This window comes from Vigna radiata, chromosome 7, assembly GCF_000741045.1.
Source record: "Vigna radiata var. radiata cultivar VC1973A chromosome 7, Vradiata_ver6, whole genome shotgun sequence".
Classification (NCBI taxonomy): Eukaryota; Viridiplantae; Streptophyta; class Magnoliopsida; order Fabales; family Fabaceae; genus Vigna; species Vigna radiata.
The window spans coordinates 40,407,103-40,431,235 of record NC_028357.1 but is presented as its reverse complement, the minus strand read 5'-3'; the positions used below and the strand labels follow the sequence as shown (position 1 = coordinate 40,431,235).

Genomic DNA, 24,133 nt, shown 5'->3' with positions numbered 1-24,133 from the left:
ATATAATCACATCCGTTATATAATAACTGTGTCCATGTTATACAACTATTTAACATTCATCCATGGTGACTGTGAACCTTCCATGGACATGTTGTAACTAAAAGAATTACATAAAAAAAGGGGGTGAATTTTGTTTACATGATTTTCTAAATATTTTTGGATAAGATAGTTTAGTAAAAGTGAAAACAAATATATGCAACTAAATGTTTTTAAGTGACTTCTAACTATTCTATAACATTGTTATCATAAAAGATTATTACATCCAAAATATTGAATAAAAATTTGTGTAATTTTATTTATAAATGATAATGTTCATGATAAATTTATCTGCTTTTAGATAAACTAAATATTTAATGAGTAATTGCTTAATTGAAGTAGTATATATATTTGTTCTTCTTAAATAAATTTTAATTAAAGTTTCGTGTGGCAAAATTTGCATGAGGAAAACTAATTATACTAACTATAATAAGACTTTTTTGTAACAAAAATATTATGATCGGAATGAATTTTTATATTGAATTAAATATGTTTTTGGTTTCTAAACTATGATTTTGATTTCCGTTTATTTCTCAAACTTTGATTTATTTAACTAAATGTCACGTTTTTAGAATACTCTTCTCTATATTCCCTTTTCATTTCTTCATTCTTCTTCTCATAAATCCTAAATCTCTTTCTTTCCTTCAGCGTCATGAATTCCAACTTCAAGAACATACAACATCCACAACCACTCACGCTGAAATCAATGCACACAAAGAGATAATTCATTATCCGTTCAAACATAAAATGAAATAAGAAGAAAGGGAGGACATCGACGAAAGAGAGAGTTCTCTCTTCGCACGATTGGTGTTCATGGCAAAACTATTGGCATTGACTAAAGTTTATTCCTAGAATGGGTAACGATCTTGTGCAAGAGAGAGAAAAAGAAAAGGATTATATCTGTAACAATTGTAATTGTTGGTATAGTAATGGCAGTGGTTAGACGTGTGAGTCGTTGTCGATGATACTAGTAAATCAAAACTCGATAATAGATAACCCTAGGATTATGGATTTTGCATAAAAAGAGGAGCTTTAAGGTTTTGAAGTAATCAAATCAAATATTATTTGTTTAAATTCAAGAAAATCAATCTGTAAATAAATTTAAACATTTTAAAACAATTTAGAGGCATTTAACACAAATATACTATCTAATTTAAGTAGTTAAACATTATATCTAAACTCAATTGTTCAAAAACTTAGGTTTAATTATTTATTTAGTTTTTATAATTATAGAAAATTTACCTTTAATAAAGACAAATATACTTTATTACTTACAAATGTCATTTTAATCCTTTTTAATCTCTTCTACATACTATATTAGAGATCACATCTATTAGGAGATTTCCCTTTGATATTTAATTTTATTTTTCAATTTTATCCTTTAAATAAAATTCTTTCAAATTACAATAATTATTTTTCATTTTTACTTTTTAAAAAATTGTTTTGTAAATTTAACTATTTTTTTCTAATTGTTTATTTAAACTTAACTATTTTTTAATTAAAAATTATATACAAAATAAATAAAAGCTATTGATAATAAAATTATAATTATTTATATTGAGTTGTGTATTTATAATAATAATAATAATAATGTTATTATTTACACTTATATATAATCTTTTTGGTATCCATATTTGTTTTCCCATTTTATCTTTTAAATAAAACATTTTTTAAATTTAAATAATTTTTATAAAACTTAGCTGACCTTTAAATTTAACCATTTTTTTAATTCATCGTTTTTTAAATTTAATTATTTTTAATTAAAAAATTACTATAGAATAAATAAAAATTATTCACAATAAAATTATAAAAAATATTTATATTTAATTTTATAATTATAATAATAACAATAACTATTAGTTTTGATTATCATAAAGAAAAATAAACATATCATAACGTATGTGTTTTAACTAATAGAAAGTATATATATATATATATATATATATATATATATATATATATATATATATATATATATATATATTAAGAATTTAGAAAATAGAGTATTAAAAATTATAAATGTTTTAAAATAATGAGACCAAATATTTTAATTTTAAAATAATTCGATAATATAAATAGAATTTCTTAAATTCGTCTTATTATCTAAAACATTCATTATTTCTCTAAAACTCTTTTTATGAGTTTGCTTTCTCTTCTCTCTACAAATTCTAACTTTTTAATCATTTTTTTGACGATCAAAAAGTGCCTAGAGATCACCACAGTGCGTTCTCCAACATTTACCAATCAATTTCTAGTTTAGAGTAAGTAAGTTCTAACTTTTTTTTTCTTTTCACTCTTAGGTTGAGATCATGCATGGTGATTCCTTGTCACATGTGTATTTTGGTCTCTTTTCTTAGTTTCTTACTGATTAGAGGTTCTAAGGACTATCTTTGATCACATATCTATGTTTTGTTGGTGTTCATAAAGTTCCTTGTACTTGAAGCAACAATTGTGCGTTTTTTTAGAGCTTGGTAGTTCTTCTTAAAGTAAGGAAAGTTAGTCCTTTTTGTATGATTGAATTCAAAAGTATGAATTGATAAAGTTAAGGTGTGAAATTAGTAGATGTTGAACGATTATGCTTGAAATGTTAGTTAATGTAAATTGTTGTTGTGTAAACATGTTTGATCACATAATGTTATGGACCTTGAACGATTCTATACTAGACTTAAATTGCATTGTGAATGTTATGGTTGATGTTGTGAAGATTAAGTGCATGAATCTGGTGTAACATGGGGGAAACAAGAAATACGTTGAGTTATTGGTCGTATTGGCTTTAAAAGGGGGATTTTGGTATATGAAATTTTTAGTTAAGGGTTAAGAATAGAAAATTAAGTTTTAGAGTCTGATTTTATGTAATTGGAAATATGTTAGAGTTGTGAACTAGTTGAAATATAATATAGAAAGGGGTAGTAGTACATTGATGGTGTTTTGGTTGTTTTTAAGTTCATTTTAGGGGTTTTGGGTAGTGAGATTCTAATGTAGAAGGTTTCAACTGAATTGGAAAATTATGGTGTGACGCTCAACGACTCTCAACGGGGCTTGAGCACTAGAAATACGAGAGGTTTGGCGCCCAGTTGCAAGGGGATGACACTCAAGCACCAGGAGTACGAGAGGAATGACACTCAGTAGTGAGGGGGATGTCCCTTGGTGCCACTCTGTAAGGTTTTCTTCCTTTATTTTCTAGTCTTATGGCTTTTGTGGTTTATTCAGAGCTTTTAGGTGTATCTTGTGACATTTTTTGGTATGTTTTTGTGTGATACCAATGGTTTGAATGAGGATTGATGTATGTTTCAAAGTGTGATGGGTTAAAAGTTTCTAAGGAGAAATTCTAAGAGTGGTATCAAGTGTTGTTGGCATGAATGCAGGGAGCTCAGTCTTGGGGGTTATATTGACACTCTAATGGTCATTCTTTCTCAATTAGAAAGGAGTGATACATATGGTGAGCATAACAAAATGTCTTAGTCTAGGTGCTTCGAGTGTAGCCTAAGACACGGTACAGACTAACTTTATAAGTGTGGTAGGGTGAAACCCATTCACAATGGCTTTGTAGAGAGTAATAGAGGCCACCACAAGTGTATGACCTTCCATAACTCGACATTCATACTAAATCTAGATAGTCAAGTCTAGGTCTTTAGTATGATTAAGATGTTTGATCTACTTTATGTTAATCATAATGTATGTATGACATGTATATGATATGATTATTTTTGTATGACTAGCTTGTCCTATTTGTTTGTTCTTGTGCTTATATGTTTTACGAATCTGTGTGCTTTGTCGATGATTATCTTATGAGTGTGAGCAGATGGAGATGATGTGATGATGGAATAAGCGTTAGGTGGAGTTGACCTAAAGACATAGTAGCTTTAATATTTATATGCTTATCAATTATGTATTAGCTTTGGTGATTTTAGATACTCATTATTGTGTCTTTTTAGATTTGAATATAAAGTGTGTCTTTAGAATTATTAGATGACTGTAAGTTAACTTTATATTCCTGCTTTATGAACTCATATACTTTATTAATGGTGTGATAAATCATTTATAAGTTAATACTACTAAAAATGGAATGTTATATATATATATATATATATATATATATATATATATATATTAAAAATATGTTTTTTAAAATATAAAATCTGAATTGTATAGTTTATTAAATTTGATGAATTAGATTTATAATTCTATCTAATTTATCATGATAAGATCTTATTTATTAAATTATGATGTACTACACAACTCTTAAGCTGCTAAACATGTTTTTAGATGAGAGAAAATTGTCTTAACAAGTCACAAATCTTTCCTTGAATTTTATATTTCATCTCTTAAACAATTTCATAATGTATATTAATAATTCCTAATTATCACATACCACTTGAATATAAGCAATAACATATTACTTGAGCTATTGACCTAAAAGTCACACTAAACAATCATAAAAGTTTATGCAATTCGCATATATTCAAAACAATAGTTTTATTCAAAAATGTATACAATTCACATATATTCAAATTTTACATATTTTATAATATAAATATATTTCACATATTAGAACAATTATCACATTATAAGATTACAATATTAACTATAATTATTTGGATTAAAGAGTATTTTAATCAACGATCTCTTTATAATTTTTTTCTCACTATCCCAATTATATAGGTAAATATCCAAAAAATCAACTCCACAATTTTAATCAAGAATATTTCCTTTTCAACGATCCACTTAGAAGATAAAGAAAATAAAATAAAATAAAAGTAAAATTAATTATTTTCATCATATCAAAACCTTAACCTATTGAAATCAAACTATACTTATATTCCAAGAGTTATAACATTTAAAGAAATACAATAGAAAATAATGTCTAATCTACGTACAAACGTTAATTTTTATATTTATTTTAAACCTATACTATTAAAACAATACCAGATATTCTATTTATATATAAACTAACAAACCAATAACAATCTTATATGATAAACCTAAACTTATCTCTAGTGTCTCTCGTTGTAATAAAATAAACACTTGATATTACACGGTTGATTTAGAAAGAAAAGGACATAAACACAAAAATTATTCTATTATACATGGAGTGACAGGTATGTTTATTTTGACAATACTTTTAAAAGATACATTAAAATCAAAATATAACTAATTCAGTATGGATATTATTATATCCACACAAAATTAAATCTAACTTATTTAAAAGAAATAATGCTGTAATAAACTTGTTATAAATATTTTATATTTGTTTGATAGTAATTTTTTTTTATACACTCTATAAATATTATTTTTAGACATAACTCTTTTTTAACAACTTTTTGATAACAGGACACGTGTCATTATTTTATTGATTTGTTTAAATTTATGTTTAAAAAAATATTTGAAACGCACGAATCATAAACTGTCACGTATACGTTGTCAGAAAATTGTCATTCGTCAAAGACACTTTTTCCATTTTTTTTGCGAAAAATCCGCAACGCGTAAAATGGTGGAAAGTAAGATAGAAGGAGCTGTCCTCAACAACCGTTTCACTCTTCTTCAAACAACCAACTAACTTGTAATTGGTGTGGGGAAACGCCTCTCTTTCCAACACGTGCCACCTGACACGTGTCCGGAACAAAAAAGATCGTCACCTTTTATTAGAGTTTTGAGGTGAAAGGGAAGGAGACAGTTAGAAAGAGAGTGGAAATGGCAGGTGCGGGTGCAGGAGGAGGGTATGGGGACGCGAACCAGAGGATAGACTACGTCTTCAAGGTGGTGCTGATTGGTGACTCTGCGGTGGGGAAGTCGCAGATTCTAGCTAGGTTCGCCAGGAACGAGTTCAGCTTGGACTCCAAGTCCACCATCGGTGTTGAATTTCAGACGCGCACTTTGCTCATCGATCACAAGACCGTTAAGGCTCAGATCTGGGACACGGCTGGCCAAGAACGGTACTCTAACTTCTCTTTCAGCTATCTCTTTTCCTTTTCCCTACTTTCTTCATTTTTAGCTTCGCTTTCAATCTGTCATCTGCACCACCGCCTCGTTTCGCGCGTGATCTCATCACCGCCGCCAGCGATCCTTTCTTAACTAAGCTTATCATCATGATCAAGTTTTAGATTCGTGACTGAAGCAGCAAAACGAATAGCACGCGGTATTCAAGAGCATGTGCTAGGTTTAATAAGTATCTGGAATTTACCACGAAACAAGAAAAATTTCTTATTCGAGAGAACACTTGACATAACTCGTCACCGTGATTTTCGTTAATGATCAAGAAAACTTAATCTTCAATTTAGTTAATTATATTAAAATGTAAAATATCACCGAGAGTGTGCATTAACTTGTGTGAAACATTATCAGTTAAACAGTAGTTTGGAGTTCTAGGTATATTAGTCTAACTTATGTTCGGAAAACCTTGATATTGGGATTGTAATTATGGTTACAATCGTAGCTGCGGTGTGGTCACGACTCTCGTTGATACTGTCAAAAACTATGTACAAATATTGTGATACGATTGCAAGACCTGAAAATTCTTGATTTTGTGGCTAGATTAATTTATAATATTGGTTTTGTGCATTAGAATCAGTTATTTGGGTTGATGCTATTGGTCGCCGAAATTGTGGGGTTGCTGTTAGTTAATTACCCCAGTGATTTTATTTTATTTTTTAATTTGCAACAGTCTTTTTTTCGTGAAAAACTGTTGTGGAACGAGTTTATGGCCACAATGTCACAGTCTTGCAGCATTTGTTTTGTGAATCTGTAGTCTGCATTTGTTTTTCTTCATTTTGGTCAATCGTCGCTGCTATGGTCTAAGTATTGATAAATTTATGGATCAACTTCACCGGAATTGATAGTTATGCCTTTTTTGATTGATTGTTAGTTTCATAAAGATGTCGGCTTTCTTCTTACTCCATTTCTAACATTTTATATTCTCGAACTATATAAAACCATAATTTTTTTCTAAAGGAAAATGAATTCTGAATTTGGAACATATTTGGTATTATTATGGGTGGGATTCCAACTTAATGGAGTGATTGTAGTGCATGAATTATTGCATAAGCTGTTTAATGTTGTAATACGATCTCATGTTTTACAGAGTTAAGACATAGAAATAGAACCTCATTATACTTCCCACTAGTCAACTAGATGTCAATATTCTCCATTTTTTGAACTTTTACAATAACTACTGATTTTTCCAATATGAACTTCACCAAACCTCAGTTTTAAAACATTGATATTTAGCACCAAGACCTAAAGACCTTGGTCCGACAGTTGTTGGATTCTTTTCTTCTTCTGCAAGCTGTGATGGTTGTGAACTTTGAGTTGTTGCTGGATTTTTCTTCCAGCAAACCTTGGGAAATTTGGCCAATCATGAACCACTCCGGTAATGCTTCCTTCAAAATCACTCAACTCAAATCTCTTCTATCTCTCCCTCTCGTAGCTCATTTGTTCTCTTTTCTTCTTCTTCTTATTCTTTAAAAGAGTTTATCTTATTAGATTCTAAATATATCTTAAAATGATAAATTTTTGTTGTATCTTGGTAGACTTGTACAATAATACACTGATAGTGGGATCTATCTACACACATCAAGGAAGTATTATTTTTTTCGTGATTTTGTCAGTGTTTTACAACAAATGTTGGGTACCGTATTACATAGATTTTTCACACTATAAATTCTAATGACCAACATATTTAGTTTGGACATGTTTTCCTGTTTCTCACATATTTGTTATGAAGCATGTAAATTACAGATATATTTTCTTGCATGCAAATTATATCTATTTAGTGTTTCTTCTAGTTATTAATTACTGTTATTTATTTAGTGGTTCGAATAGTTGACTTACAAGTACATGAAATTTCAGTTTAGCCTTATATACGAATGGTTTACGATGCAGCTACAGAGCAGTTACAAGTGCATACTACAGGGGTGCTGTGGGGGCAATGTTGGTTTATGATATCACTAAACGCCAAACCTTCGATCACATACCCCGGTGGTTAGAAGAGCTGCGCAACCATGCTGACAAGAACATAGTGATAATTCTGATAGGAAACAAATGTGATCTTGAAAACCAGCGTGATGTACCCACCGAGGATGCAAAAGAATTTGCTGAGAAAGAAGGGTTGTTTTTCCTAGAGACCTCAGCACTAGAGGCAACTAATGTTGAAACAGCCTTCGTAACTGTCTTGACAGAAATATACAACATCCTCAACAAGAAGAATCTAACTGCTGATGAAAGTCAGGGAAATGGTAACTCCGCATCTTTGTCTGGCCAGAAGATTATCGTTCCAGGCCCTGCACAGGAACTTCCTGCTAAGAGGAGTATGTGTTGTCAAGCATCTTGACTTTATTTATAATTAATTTCTATATGCTTGTGTTCTTGTTACCAAATTTTAAAGGTTTTGGCGCATTGCTTTTTGTACATTTAAATTTAATTTGTTTGGTTTGCCGAGTAAACCACTAAAATGAACAATTGCGTGGTTCAATATATACGTGATTTTTGTAGGTGAATTGGTTGGCCTTGGAACGTTCTCGCATTTGATAATGTCATCACTCTTGTTTATAGTTTTGACATGGCTACAATTTTCCAAAGCGACCATGAGATATGTATAATGGGTTTTTCAATTATAGCTTCTACCGTCCATAAAATTAGATTTTGATAAATTAATTGTTAAAAGAGTTGAAATTGAAAAACATTTATTTGTTGAAAATTATGTTTTTAAAATAATTTTGTGCAAATAAATATAAAGGGAGACTACTTTTAAAAAGGCAGTTATTGCAATAAAACATGTAGTCATTTAATTTGAATTAGAATTAATATCTTTGACCGTTTACTAAATACAATGAGTTTAAATTATAATTTCTTAGTTCTGTTCCATATTACTCATTTATTGGTAACGTGACGTGCAATTAAATGTGTTATGTCACGTTATTTCAAAATAATAACGTAGGCTCGTTATTTCAAAATAATAACGTAGGCTAGGTATATCTCAATATATATCGAATCATTAACCAATAACAGAGATCGTTTTAACTTTTACGTTTCATTTGGTATAAAAAATGAGTAAATCAATTGAAAATTATTCAAAATGACTATAAAATGATAATTTATATTTCACCAAAATGTTCAAATTTTGTAATTTTAAAAAAGGTTAATTTATGTGGACCAAAGCAAACTTTTCTTTAAGAGATTAAAACAAAAATTTATTTTGGTTACACGTATTACAAAAAAATATCCAGTCTTACAATTTAAATGGTTCTATCCGATTATCCAATCAACTCTGATTAGGTTGAGTTGGATTTAATTTCTAACTAAGAAATACATAAACTCTAATTAAATTACTGAACCTACTTACACTGCTTAACCAAAATACTGACTGATTTTAACTAAGAGTAACACAAGTCTAGATTCCCTAAATGCATTTTAAAAACTTAACAGGGACACAACATAAAAAAATCTAACCCAAAAATGTTAAACACACAAGTTTTCCAGACAATGCAGTATAGTACTATTACTTTAACCATGATTTTTTTTATTATCAAAATGCGACCCGAATTAAACCAACTTAACCACTGATATTAGGTTTAATAATTTAATTAAGATAAACTAATATCAATAAAATAGAATAAGATGATTAAATAATACATAAAGAAATTTTAGTTTAATATAATATCATAATTTATGCCACTAAAAACAGAATAAAATATCATTTTAAAATATAACACTCAAAGTACACAATCTAAAATATAACTGTGTGCATTAATAATAAAAGAATAAAAAAATTAATACTATCAGAATCACGACATAAAAAATATAAACGACTCTTATATTTATAAGAATAAAAATAATATTTGATGAAAGAATTTATACCCGTTTGGAATCCCTCAGAAAATATTATTTATTTATCTTAAATATTTACAATATTCAATTTTAAAATTAAGGAATAAAGGTTCAAATTAATTTTCCACATCAGTTTTTACTTACCGATTTTCACTGTGTGAAAGAGTCTTATTAAAGTTTCCGATTGAACCATTTAAATTGGCCGATCCGATATTTCGACATGTTTCCAAAACTATAAATAAAATAAACTCCATAATTAAAATGAATAACCTTATATAAATTACAAATAAACTTTTGAAGAACTCAACATAAAAGAACTTTTACAAAGTGCATTAACTTAAGTTAGCTTATAGAAAAACATTTTATTTTTCTTCTCCTATTTATGGAAAAATTATTAAATAATTTTGAATTTTACCCGTAAGTAATAAATTGCATGAGTTCGTCTAAAATTGACCAGTTAACACCCCAAGGCTCAAAACCGTATAGGAAAACAGTTAGAAGAAACAATTTATGAAACCAAAACTATAGTATAATTCCTATTGATACAAATATGGGTCAACGACTATCTATCTTTGAAAATAATGATGGGCTTAAATTAAAAAACAATAAATTTTCACTATCAGTAACATTTCTGTAAGTGATAAATAACATAAATATTGGTTACAACAGAGTGAAGAATTACCTTTAACCCAGCAGCTTTAACACCATTACTCTTGCACAGGTTGTATTTCTTCCTCATCATTAGAGGATTTGTGGACATGCCCAGAGGAACCATTTACATTGTCAAAACGTATTAAAAGCCTTTCAAGTAGTTCTTGGCAGTCCATTGCAGTAACCATCACAGACAACCTCGCTCTTCCTTTCCAGCATCCAATGGCTATCGTTGATTCATCCACTTGGAGAGACTCTACAGCAGCTGTGTTTCCTGCACAAAAAGGCCATGTAAACAAATATGTCGATGCAATAATGGGAATAAAACTTCTCCATGGCGTGCTGATACATACCTAAACTCAGAATTACCACACAGCAGCCGGGCAATAGGTTTGCTGCCTTTTCACCAAACTTGGCATCAGTAAAATCTTCAAATTTTACTTCTTTGTTCATCAGAAGATGCTTGAAGTCTGCAGGAGATGCATGCAGAATCTGTTTGGTTATGTATGGGAGAATAAGGGGCAATCCTTCAGACGATATCCGGAAAGCACATGGTGCAGAGCTACCTTCTCGTGCTGTTTGTCTTTCCTGTAACAAGAAATCACTGGGTCATAAGAATTAATCAAAGCTCATTTATCACAATAACTTAGGACTGACCATTTTTATCACAAAATGGTCTAGATTGTGCTAGTACAGTCCACTTGGGACATTCTAGAATGATCCACAAGAAGAAATTAAGTTTGCAGAACAGTTCTACATGCATTATGTACTTATTATATCAAAATAAAATTTTAGCATATGTGAAAATTAAATGAGCAGATTACTATAATTCAGATTAATAAATCAACATCAACATGAACTTAGAAACCGACTCAACAAAACAAAAATAGAAAAGCCTAGGTACTGAAATCTCATTTCCCTCTTCTAACATCAAAAGTAAAAAAAAATAAAATAATACTATTTACTTTTACTGATCAAATTCTGACTAAATCTGTCTCCCAGGACTAGATTGATCTCTCCTATGCCCCAACGATTATCCACTGACCTATACTTTTGGATAGCTTCTAATAAGAAATATTTACATCAACATGAATTATTCATACAATTAGTAGCATGGAGGATAAATAAATCAATCACATAAAGTGAAAGTACGAACAAAAACAAAGTATACTTACAAACATCTTCAGGCCAATTGAGGTTATTTTAAGTTGCTGCCCTACTTTGAAGTTCAACTCAAGAACATCCTTGACTGACTTCGAGATATAATAAATTCTTTTCACATGATTTGTATCACTATTTCTTGTAACAAGGTGACCATTGAATGGAAAACGCTCGTCAATTCCATAAAAATCCCTTATACTATTTATTATTGTTTCATCTTTGAAAAAGACAACGGGGTCAACACCCCTCCATTTTCCTTGAATTTGTAGCTTTCTCTTGCCTGGAACCCTCTTCATCGTGTTTTGTACATTATCAGGCTCTAGAGTTTCCTTAGTTTTCTGTTCTTCACATGCAACAGGATCATCTTCCATATCTTGGGTATTGGGTTCGTTGTCATCTACATTTTCCTCTGAAACTGCTTTGAAGTCTTCTTCATGTGCATTTTCAGGTGAAGTGATCTGTTGTACTTGCCGATCATTAATACTCTGGTTTGCTGGACCTACATATTGCTCATCAATTTTTACCTTTTGTTTTTCTGGAATTACTGAAAAAAAAACAGTTAAAAACCTGTTATGGCAAGCAAAGAAAGGTCTGTGACAATGAATATAGACAAGGAAGAAAGGCAAAACTAGGAATTATTAGAAACGAAAACTTGAGTAGGAGAGAAAGTCAAACAAATTCAATCATAAATCATAATAAGAATACTACCTGGCAAAGGAGAAACTTTTTGCAGAACAGCAATGAAGAAGGCTCCAGTATTCTGATCATGAGGCACTATCCTCATACAATGCTCTAGAGGGAAATCAGAAAATTCCTCAGAAGATTCAGACATCACAGGATTCAGTACTGGTTGAAGACCATCTCCAGCGTTTTCATTAATATCTCCAACGTTTTCATTAATACCATTAGTACCAACCTCTACGTTAACATTACAGCTACTATCAACAACATCGGGATGTCCTCTTCCAGAAGGAAACATACTGGAAAGAATTACACTTCTACGAAACTTAGGAACACCATTATAAGAGACAAACCAGGAGCCCTTGTCATATACCTGCATCTCCAAAAATCAAACACATTTAGAAAACCTTAAATGCATGCAGCTACAAACTTTGGCATGTATAGGTATGATACAAATTTCTTTCTTAAATTTACATGTTCTCTCCAAAACTCCAACTTCCTAAAAATAAATAAATGGTAAGTTAGTCACGGCAAACTCACCTTCCATTTCTTGAGACCTGGCCGACGAATAAGTTGTGGAAGCTCACTAGAGACATCAACAAGTTCAACAGAACCTCCACACCTTCGCAAAACCTGCAACATGACAAAAAGGGCGGAAAGATAAAAAAGACTAAGCAGAGCTTCAATTCACATTCTCATTCATTATTTCTAATAAAAAAGAAGCTTTTTTATGGAAAAAAATCTCCTTAAAAATTTAGTACATTTTCAATGTAGTTAGAAACTGGAAATAGGATTTGAAAACTCTAAAAAGTATATTCTGGAGAAGTGCTCTCTTAAGAAGCTTATCAAAATGTGCCTAAAAGTTAAATGACCACGAATAATGTTATAAATCTTTGAATCTTCACTGCAAGTTACAGATACCCACACCTACTATGGGAGCGCTCAATTGCATGTTTGACATGTTTTTTCTTCAATTTTCAAAGAGCATGGCTCGACGCAGCTTACAAGTATATACTTCAAAAAAGGACAGAATGCAAATGACCTATCCATTTCTCTTTTCAATTTTTGGAATCTTGACTTGATCCCAAAATCTTTTGGATGACATTGGTCACTTGTGAGATGATATAGCTAAAACAACTCCTCAAAGAATTTCAATTTGAAGAAAGTTCCCAAATGCATGTGACAATCAAGCAAGATTACACATTGCCTCTCATCCTCTTTCATGAGAGGACAAAACATATCGAGGTGAATTGTAATTTCATAAAAAAACTGGAATCTAGGATATCACCACTAGATTTGTTAATTCTGGTTAACAATTGCCCTACATATTCACCAAGTCTCTAAAAGGATCAAGGATCAATCATATTTGCACCAAATTGGGCACATACAACTTATATGCTTCAACTTGAGAGGAAATGTTCATCATAAAAATAAGAAGCAGATCCTTCATAATCAAGAATATCTAGATTATATATGTATTATTAGAAACATTTTTTATTTATTCCCGTATAACATCTTTATTACTAGAGGATATCAGATGTCCTCTATTACTGTATTGATTCCTTTTTTTCCCAATATAAATAAAGTATTTGTCAGGGAATGAAGTTATTAATCACGTTAGTAGAGTTTGCCACTTAGTTATGCTAATGATCTTTCATTGGATGTGGTCTTTGAATGGTTATTTGAGACACTTGAAAGTAGTAGTAACATTTGACATCTGACCTTGCAATTTATTGTAGCCTTGTAAAACTATGGAAACAAAGTAAAAATAATTGCTATAAAAGTAGTAAAAGAAATTCTGTAACTTAGAGGTCTAGTTGGTGATATTGGTGTAAGTCAAGAGGACTTTATTGTGCTTTTTTATGACAATTAGAGTGCCATTTAGTTAATCAATAACTAGATGATGTTTTGGTAGAAAAAGAGATACTCGTAATAATCTAGAGGATGTGAAGACAAAAGCTCTTCCATCAACTTTGTTCAAATATGGACTTAATTGGCATTACAAGTGCTTGTTGACACTAGAATAAAAACAACCATGTTAGTCAATGAGGAATGGGATGGGATGCCTTCGATGTAGAGAGGACAAGAAACAAGAAAAGGTAGAAAAGAACTGTTTGGGCCATATTCCGCTGTTTGGGGAAATTTTGCTAGTCTATATTCAAGTCATTTTTCTGAAAGCAAGTATCTAAGTCAATTTTGCTGATCTTAATATATGTCAAAGAACTTTTATAAGTAAACATAAGAACTAGCACATATTTTCTAAGAGCATTCAAGGTAGATTACCTCAGCAACCACAGCTTCATTCTCAATAGGATTCATTGAGCAAGTTGAATAAACCATTCTTCCACCAATTTTGAGTAAAGATATACCTGAGAATATGAATATTCTGTTGAGATTTACAAAATCATCCTAAACAATCATAAGTATATCACAAAACCCAGTTCATTTCTATTCGTTAAGCCAATCAAGAGTAGGTTTTCTTACTCCAGTAATTTGTCTCCAAAAGTTTTACAATGAGAAAAAAGAGAAATCAGTTTAAAGTGATAATATGAAGTTATTGCTTGGTGTAAAAATGTCTTTCTTCTTCAGAAGACACATAACAAACATAACACGTGTAGAAATGAGAAGTGTAGGTAACACATATTATTGATTACAAAAAATTAAAAATTACAAAATCATAAGGACTAAGGGCCAAGTAAATTTCATTGTTTCCAATAAATTCAGTAAATAATAGAATGAGTTAGAGAGATTGATAGAGGAACATGAGCCTTTGAAACTCGGAAGTATGAGTCAGGAGAAAAAAGAATTTGGTTTCAGCATATATTATCGCCATTTCATTGCTGAACTGTTAAAAGAGGCTTATGTAGCAGTTATTTTGTGGCTTATTTGGTAGTTGTCTGCATTTGGGTTTGACAGTTATTATTTCGTTTGTGTTCCAGTTATGAAGGTGGATTATATTCAATGAAGTTTTGTTATTTGCTTAGAGTACTTCTCTGGAGGGAAAACCCTGCTGAGTGCCCAGAAATCTGATCATCAAAACCAGATTTTCTGAAATAAAAAAACTATTGTGTTTCTAAATTATTGAGTTCAACGGTATCTCGTCTCTCTTCAGAAATTACTAGTCTGATCCCTAAGGCCCAACATAGGGATCACTTCCTAAGACAAAGCATATGACAATCATTTTAAAAGTAAACTTAACCTATAAGCACAAAATTTCACTCAATGATACTGGTCAAATATTTTAAAAATATGTATGGAGTAGTTCAACCCAGAATGAACAAGCTGTAACCCAAACTAGTTGACCGTTGCCCAAGCTAGATAAATCTAGGTGAATTCAATCTATAATCATCTGATGGTTAACAAAACTTTAACAAGCATATCATAAACTCAAGTAATCTTATTATCAATTTGTTTTATGATGGTAACAAAATTTTCAGGGTGAAGGGAGGCTATCCTAAATCCATGGTAAGGAAGGACTACCAACTACATTAGAGATAGATAGCGATTAGAGAAATACTATAATGCCTAAATCAAGTGTCTTTGAGAAAATGGTCAATGTGAGACAACCCCTCTTGGTTATCAATAACTTTCTAGCTGAAAAGGTAAAATGAGAATGATGACTGCACATTATAAGGAAACAAAAATGTACGAGTAATGATTGCAAGCACCAACAGAAAATTAGAGAAAAGAATTGAAAAGCACCTCGCATAGCAATTAAAACTTGTAGGCTGTGAAGGCCATGTCCCATCCCTGTGTTCCTGCAGAAAGGTAAAATAAATTGTAGAAAATAATTTGGTGATTGAAAAGAAAATAAAGTGGAGCTAGAGTCCAGAGAAAGAAATAAAAACTACCATTTTCTCCAGAGATCAGGTGCCTTGCGAAGGGTACCATCTCCACTGCATGGGACATCACAAAGAACACGATCAAATAATAGTTGGCCAATATTGTGATCTAACTCGATCCTTTCATAATTTCTGTTTAATCGGCATCCAGGGAAGTTTTGTGCTTCATGATTTGTAACAATTAGATTGGCTGTGCACATTCTTTTTGTTTGGTGGATGAGAAGATTGCATCTTTGGACATCGAGATCATTTGCTATAACCTAATTATAAAGTTATAAAAAAACACAATAAAAATATTGCATATGTAGCTTGCCCAATCATTACAGGTCAGATTTAAATAACTGTTGTCCAGAAACTCAAATTGCTGCTAAACACTACGTGATAAAAACAATGGATAAGGACAGAGAAACAGAAGCAACGTTTTGTAATTAAAATGATACAAACCATTCCATCAGGCAGTGATCCTGATTTACTTGATTGGTGTATAATCTCAAGCAATTGGAATGTTTTTGAACCCGGTGCAGCACACACTGAAAAGGGAAGGGAAAATTAAACAATAAGAAACACTGCAGTTTGAATTCCAGATTAAACAATATAAAAAATGGGTAGGTAAAACAACAAAAAATATGTTATGCACTAGAAGTTGCTTACTATCAAGCACAAAATGATCTGAATGCACATCCAAGAAGAGAGGAGGAACCTAAGTTTCCAAAAACCATTAGACTGACATTAGTTAAACTCTTGAAACTCTTGAAAGGTTAGAACAATGGTAACCTTCAGGTACTAAAGCATTCCAAATTCTAAAAATAAAATAAAATTATTCTGTATGATCATTAAGATTGGAAGAGTATATAAAGAGACCCACCATACTGACAGCTTCCTGTCTTGTGATATTTCCAATCTCGTTTTCTAGCTTTAAAAATTCATGGAACCTGCAAGAATCAACATAATCAGAGCAGCAACAGACATAACATTTCAATTTATCGGTTGGCTTGGCAGTAGCATTTTCATTTATTTTAATAATACAAGAACAAGAGTGCCCAATCATTTCCCCAAAGTAACAAGACCAAAAAAGACCAACTAAGTTTTAAATTTGTTAATTTTAGAATGTATATTGATTGGTCCCTAAACACTTCCCTAGAGGAAAAAAAAAATAATGTAAAACATTATATTGTATACTAGTCAACATTATATCAATAAAATAAGTCTGCAAAGAAAAAAAAGAAGAATGTCAGTGAAGAACAATGACATTTCTTATATTGCATCTTGCCATCATCATATCCAAGCAAATGCATATTTAGTGTACATTATTATTCAAGAAATCAATGTCGAGAAATGAAATCAAGTATCCTATAACCCATCTCCCAAAACATTCAATCGCATATTACGTGACTTCTGAACTTCTAAACCTAGTGTTTCTATTCTCACCATTTAATATGATCAGGAACAGATAAAGCCATGGAATACCAATTCTCTCTAAGGTAATAAAAAGTTCATATAATTTTAAACCAAAAAAAAAAATATAACGCAGGCCCAAAAAGTTGTTACTTAGAGCACAGAACCAAATGTGAAATGTTCACGAGATACTGTAGGATGACTCCTAAGGAGCTCTTTTTCAGTAATCGTGAAAACCACCTAGGTAGTTTTTTTTTTTAATGTCGTAAGTTTGAACCATTGGATCCATATCAACATTCATTTGGTGATAAACTGGCAAATTTTGAATTAAACCATTCATACACATAGATATGAAATATTCAGTGATATATAAATTAAGAAAGGGGAAAAATATACCACACGTCACAGTCATACAGATAACATTAACAAAAGAAAAGAAACACATGCAATGATGTCACAATCACTAGCTCTATCAATGTCACACAAACATATATAACTTATAGAACATCAGAAATTCCATTCACCTCTCAAGCGTTTGATTCTTCCTAAGCTGCATCCTAGAAAAATTTGAATGCCAAGCAAAATTCCCAGGGTACCACAGCAACGGCCGAATAGCCTCAGTCTCACCCCCTTCACCAACCTACAGGGAACAATCCACAAGAAAACAATAAACACTAAAACTAAAAAAAAAAAAAAAAAACCGAAAAAAACGGTATGAGGTAGCATACCTCGTCGCGAAGAGAATGCACGAAATCATTCTCCAGTTGAGAACGAATGTCGTCGGAAAACTGGCTACTGCAATCACGAAAGAGAACAGCATCTGAATGAGAAAGAGAATACAAAAGAAAAAACATAATCGAATAGGAGAGTTTGAAATTGATAGTATTGGCTTACCTAGAGTTGATTCTGAAGGTTGCAGGCAATGGAGTTCGGAGAACAGCAACGAATTGGTCCCACTGTTGCGGGTCGACTATCCCCTGCTCTTTGTAGTAGAAATCGAAAGCGGCGTTCTCGGTGGCGAAAGGAGTCCACGAAGGATTGTTTTCTGTGGAAGAAGGATCAGGATCAGATTTAGAACGCTTCCACACGTTCTCTCTGCTCTGGCGGAAATGCTTTCTTTGAGTGCGGGACCTGCCTCCTCTCCCACCACCCCCCATGGTTGTCGTCTCCGCTTGCTTCTGCTTCGCCGGGCGGTTACGCCTTTCAGTTTTTAGTAGGGTTTTGGCAAATCCTGCGGTTAACACTTATTGGGCTTTGTATCTTAACGCTTGACCCAAATACACTTAACCGTCCCCAACTTCTTTATTTCCAAGTTCCTTCCCATACATACTGAATTTTCTTTTTCTTTTTTTTTTCAAAAATGAGGATTTAACGTCATCAAATGGGAATGACATTAGATAATATTTTTAGTAAAAATATTTCAATTAATTGAAATTATTGTTACAAAATAATTAATGAATCGTTCAACTCCACGAGTCTTGTAGAATAGGAATGAGGAGTAATAAAGTATTATACACTGGTAAAGCAAAATATGTGTTTATTTTTCTATGATAATAAAAAATAATAAAACTATTATTATTATTATTATTTTGTTATAATTATGAAATTAAATATAAATTTATTTTATAATTTTATTATAAATGATTTTTTATAGGTAGTTTTAATAGTTAAAAAAGTGGTTAAGTTTATAAACAATCAATTTGAAAAAAAAAACAGTAAAATTTTAAAAATAATAAAGCTAATAAAATAATTATTTTAAATTTGAAAAACTTTAATTTAAAAGATAAATTTGGAAAGCAAATGAAGATATCAAAATGATAAATCTCTATATATAGTATAAACTTAGAATATTGACAAAATAATATCAACTTTATTCGTATTTTTCACGAATTTTAATTAGAATGAAAAACATTAAATTTATATTGTTATTCATATCAATAAACAGTTTTATTTCTCTTCTTGGAAATAACATTTAAACATCTCTATAAAATAATTTTCACGTCTCTTAAGATCTCATTTCACTTCCAATACTTCGTCATAAAATACACACACAATATTAATTTTTCATTTATTTTGTGTTAAATAAATTTAATACACGTTAAATAAAAAAAACAATGAAGAAAAATTTAATATTTTAATTTTTGAGGTTCGTGAAGAGCATGATGATGCATCAGCATCGCTCGAGCTTTTAACGGATGCCGATACAGTGACAACGATAGATCACTTAATATTCAAACGTGAATTTGTCATTTGACGATTATAATAATTGAAAAGAAGAGACATCGCATTCGAAAATTATATTTTATACATAAAGAGAGAAAGTGAATATAACATATCTTACAGTGTGAGTGCGAAACACTAAAGCATGAAAATCAGTAACATTCCCTTATTCCCACATAGGCAGAGAAGAAGACAAGCTAACTTCCAATGAAAGGAAAATCAAAAACCATGGTAGAGAGGTTTTGTTTGATTCCCTATCTATCTCGTTAAGGAACATCTTATCTTAAACTTGTTTTCAGTCAGAATTGGTGTGCAGAGTGCAACAATCATCGTTCACAAAGCACAGACAAAATCACCGCTTGTCTCAATATCATCGATGTCAGCATCTGCATCAATGTCATCAAGGTCCATGCTGCCCCCAACAAATTGCTCACCAACTCTTGGGCCCTCACCCGGTTTTCTAGCCTCTTGAATTATGGACAGTATTTCTTCAATGCTTTGAGTCTCACATGATTCCTTCATGTCATTTTGCAACACTCCTTCTCCCTCCTCCATAAATTCTACTGGTAAGTTCTTCAGGAACCAAGGGTGCTTTTTTATCTCTGGTATGGTAATTCTCTGCTTCAAACAATGTAACAATACTTAGGATACTCAAATATACATGCTATTAACACATTCAACTGATCGTACCTTTTCTGGGTTCGCCACAAATATTCGAGACAAAAGGTGTCTACACTCTTTACTGATACGTACATAGTCTGGAATAGAATAGTGGACGCTAAGAATTCGCTGTAAAAATTATCCAAACTCAATTAATAAATTGTGTGATTAATTAGTGATAATCAGTGACATTAAGTGTGTACACTTAGACAAATAAAGGTAACTCCTGTTATTATTGGTCCAACAAACCTGAAGTGTTTTTCTGAAGTTTCTTGGGTCTTCTGGGTCTTCAAAAGGATATGCACCAACCAACATCACATATAAGGTCACCCCACAAGACCAAACATCTGCAACCTAATCATTCTCGAGGATAAGAACATACCAGTGGCCAAAAAATTACTTCCAAATGAGTGATTACATGATTGGAAAGGGAAATTTAGATGTAAAGTTAAGTTACCTTCCCATCATATTCTTTTCTTGACAAAACCTCTGGTGCAATATAGGCAGGGGTTCCTACAGTAGATTTTGGCTGGGAGTGCAGAACTGATGACTGAAAAAAGATAAGGAACAAGACAAGATTGAGTAATGAACCAGACTCTCAAATATTGAATAAAATTTAAGTTATGAGTTATTTATTGCCTTTGAGTAACCAAAGTCGCAGATTTTAAGTCGTGGTGCTGAGCTTCCATCTAGAAGTGTGTTTTCCAGCTTAAGATCCCTATGGCAAATTTCCTGCAACAAAATTACTTCTTCAATTCAGCTGATGAAAGTAACCAGACTGAATTTGAAACAGTCGTTGAGAAATAAACCATTCAGATCCAGATTGGACAAGAAAATGTTACCATTGAATGGCAATAGCTGACTCCAGAAATCAATTGCTGAAAGAAATATCTTGCCTGTGCAAAGAAAAGGAGAAATTAAGACAGCATTTTATTCTCATTAAGAGTATCTAGCATTTGAAATACTGTGCATAAAATAAGATAAAAGGAACAAAGTCAAGTAATTAGATAATAACAGTGTGTTAAATGCGAAAATCGAAACAGTATGAATAAAATATGTTAATTATCAAAAGCAGCTAACATGGCATCAACTTGCCATTGGAAAATTCATGCACTAGTATTATATGTATTTGTTTAAAGAAGAAACAGTACTCCTATTTTGTTTCATGCAGAGTGTACAGTTGATACAATCTTAGTTTATTACTGTTTTGGAATCTAAAAAATTAAGTAATACAATGGCCATGTTGGACAAAAGCACTACCTCGTCCTCGCTGAATCTCCCAGCACTGCATATTCTTTCAAACAGTTCTCCCCCGGAAGCATATTCCATGACTATTGCAAGATGAGTTGGAGTAAGCAACACCTGCATTGAATTGCCATTTTATGTCTCAAACCAGAGTGAAAGACAAGAAACAAGTATTACAGACAAAAAATGGACTTATAATAAAGTCATAACAATGTATATAAACGATGGATGGCAAAATGAAAACATATATATGGAGAAGAAAGAACATGACTTTTACCTCTTGCAATTGAAAAGGAGTAATGATTGTTCCTCTTCCCCAGATATTAGTTTTACTTGTATGCATTACTTTTTAAGAAAAAAATGATCTTTACAAATCAAATTGAAAAGATTTGTTGATTAGTTCCTTAAAAGATTCCGGAATAAGCAAAATCAGAAATAAATGGGAGTGAATATTGAGATGCCTGAGGGAACTGTATATATGGTAGAGAATAAAGCTTAATTACGAAGGACAATGAAAGAAAACATGCTCCTATGATTGGCTTAGAATATATGTTCCATTCTGGGACAAAACTGAATTCAGGAGCATATAGCACTGGATGCATATTCATTTTCGAAAAAGTTGGTAAGAAGTAGCTAAAGAAAGCAAAGGATTTGGTTTTGGAGAAAGGGTATACAATAACTGCACTAAAAGCTTTGATATTATACTCATTGAAACCAAAAAGTCTGGAATTTGGTACCTCTTTGAATCTAATGATATTGGGGTGCTTCAAAGACCTGTGATTTATAATCTCTCTTTGGACGTGCTCATCAATCTGCAGAACCCAATAGAAAAAGAAAATATGAAAGCAGAAAAGAAGATTGGTAGGGAGAGAAATGATGTTGGAAAAAAGAACCTTGAAGCCTCTCTCAATGAACTTGACAGCGTATAATTCACCAGTCCATTTTTCCTTGACGAGCTTTGCCACACCAAAGTTCCCTGACCCAATATCTTTGATTATCTCATACCGTTCCATGGTTAAGCAAGTTTGAAACTTGAATTGAAGTGTGTAAGTATGAGCAACAGGGAATTGTGTTATTAATGAGATGTGAGCTAGCCAGAGAATTGGCCAATCTCTCTATGTTGCTTTTCTTATTGGACTTGTACTACTTGTTTGCGTGTAGCATCGCATCTTTTTTAAGGCCTCCAAATTCCAATGCGCAAAAGCTTGCAATAAAAGATGATTGGGTTCTGGGTTTTCATGCCTTTGTTGCAAATTACAATTGGACTGTCACTATGCCCTCAGACACAGGACTTTTGTATGTCAGAATTTTATATTTAGTTTAGGTAGATATAATTTATGAGGGATGACATAACATATCCTTTTTTCACTATTTTTCTTCATAACCACAATCTTTATATAAAATAAAAAAAAAAGATACTATTTTATACTGTATTTTATAATAATTATTTATATATCATTACGTCTTATTTAACTGTTATTTTATATGTAAAAATATTATATTCTTTCATTCTCCTCCTCCTCTTCCCCATCATTACACACTTTAAAATTGTCTCACATATTAAAAGTTACAATAAATGTATAACGTATTAAAATAATTTCACTCCTCTGATAAATAAATTCGTTTGACTTCTAAGAAAAACAAAAGGTAATTAATTTGAGATACATTAAATAAAAATTACTTTATTGAGATATGACAACGTCAAAGCTTAAAACTAAAAGTGTTTAATAAATAAGGGAATTCGTAAAAGTTTTACGCATAATAAGTCTTGCACATTTATATAAACAAATAAATAAATATTATATTATATTATATTATATATATATATATATATATATATATATATATATATATATATGAGTTACATCAACCTTAATACCTGTGTTTGAGACGACGATGAAAAGGTGGCGAATGAAACTGAAATTTTAAATTTGAAGCCAAAGAAAAGTTGAAAAAGAAATATGTAGTATCAATTTTTTTTCTTCTTTTTTTTTTCATAAAATGAAAACTTTATTCTCTTATCAGACATACTTTTGGAAAGAAAAAGAAAATATAGATATAATATATCATTGAGAAAAAATAAATAAAAATGCTAAGTATCTACGTAGGTTTAAATTAAATTATTTTTAATCGTATAGTTACATGAATTTAATTTATGAATTTTGATGATGATTACTCTCTACTAAATTTTACATTAAATAACAACCTGCGAGCTGAACAGTGTATACATGAAAAATCCCAAAATTAAGAAGAAGAAGAAAAATAATTATATATGAAAAAAGAATTAGCAATATAGGAATAACATCACTGACACGTGGCAGGAAGTAATTGGTTTGAAGTGGTAGCAAATGATCCCAGAAGCAGTGAATTGTTCCAAGGCCAAACGTTGGATAAGGACACCCATGCGTACTCGCCCTTCC

At 31.3% G+C, this 24,133-nt stretch overlaps 3 protein-coding genes across 4 annotated transcripts; 1 reads left to right on the top strand and 2 right to left on the bottom strand.

Moving 5' to 3' along the window:
• The first annotated feature begins 5,587 nt into the window (after nucleotides 1-5,587).
• On the top strand, nucleotides 5,588-8,586 carry LOC106768124 (ras-related protein Rab11A). Of its 2 annotated transcripts, none has more exons than XM_022783703.1 (2): nucleotides 5,588-5,969; nucleotides 7,882-8,586. In XM_022783703.1, the coding sequence occupies exons 1-2, from the start codon at nucleotides 5,728-5,730 to the stop codon at nucleotides 8,360-8,362; spliced, it is 723 nt and encodes a 240-aa protein (XP_022639424.1). In that variant the 5' UTR covers nucleotides 5,588-5,727; the 3' UTR covers nucleotides 8,363-8,586. The 2 variants fall into 2 exon arrangements, with proteins under 2 accessions (XP_022639424.1, XP_014508565.1); XM_014653079.2 differs by having other exon boundaries at nucleotides 5,601-5,969; nucleotides 7,915-8,586.
• A 1,753-nt stretch (nucleotides 8,587-10,339) lies between these two features.
• LOC106768123 (tRNA (cytosine(34)-C(5))-methyltransferase) lies at nucleotides 10,340-18,891 on the bottom strand. The gene is made up of 14 exons (XM_014653078.2): nucleotides 18,483-18,891; nucleotides 18,317-18,383; nucleotides 18,113-18,228; nucleotides 17,059-17,125; nucleotides 16,845-16,893; nucleotides 16,638-16,723; nucleotides 16,203-16,453; nucleotides 16,054-16,109; nucleotides 14,635-14,720; nucleotides 12,892-12,984; nucleotides 12,379-12,724; nucleotides 11,685-12,214; nucleotides 10,863-11,097; nucleotides 10,340-10,783 (listed from the first exon to the last, which is right to left on the bottom strand). The coding sequence occupies exons 1-14, from the start codon at nucleotides 18,743-18,745 to the stop codon at nucleotides 10,566-10,568; spliced, it is 2,463 nt and encodes an 820-aa protein (XP_014508564.1). The 5' UTR covers nucleotides 18,746-18,891; the 3' UTR covers nucleotides 10,340-10,565.
• Nucleotides 18,892-19,875: 984 nt separating this feature from the next.
• On the bottom strand, nucleotides 19,876-22,989 carry LOC106769280 (serine/threonine-protein kinase SAPK2). Its single transcript, XM_014654829.2, has 9 exons — nucleotides 22,607-22,989; nucleotides 22,451-22,525; nucleotides 21,729-21,830; nucleotides 21,311-21,364; nucleotides 21,108-21,200; nucleotides 20,926-21,018; nucleotides 20,718-20,822; nucleotides 20,499-20,597; nucleotides 19,876-20,426 (listed from the first exon to the last, which is right to left on the bottom strand). The coding sequence occupies exons 1-9, from the start codon at nucleotides 22,724-22,726 to the stop codon at nucleotides 20,142-20,144; spliced, it is 1,026 nt and encodes a 341-aa protein (XP_014510315.1). The 5' UTR covers nucleotides 22,727-22,989; the 3' UTR covers nucleotides 19,876-20,141.
• Nucleotides 22,990-24,133: the final 1,144 nt, after the last annotated feature.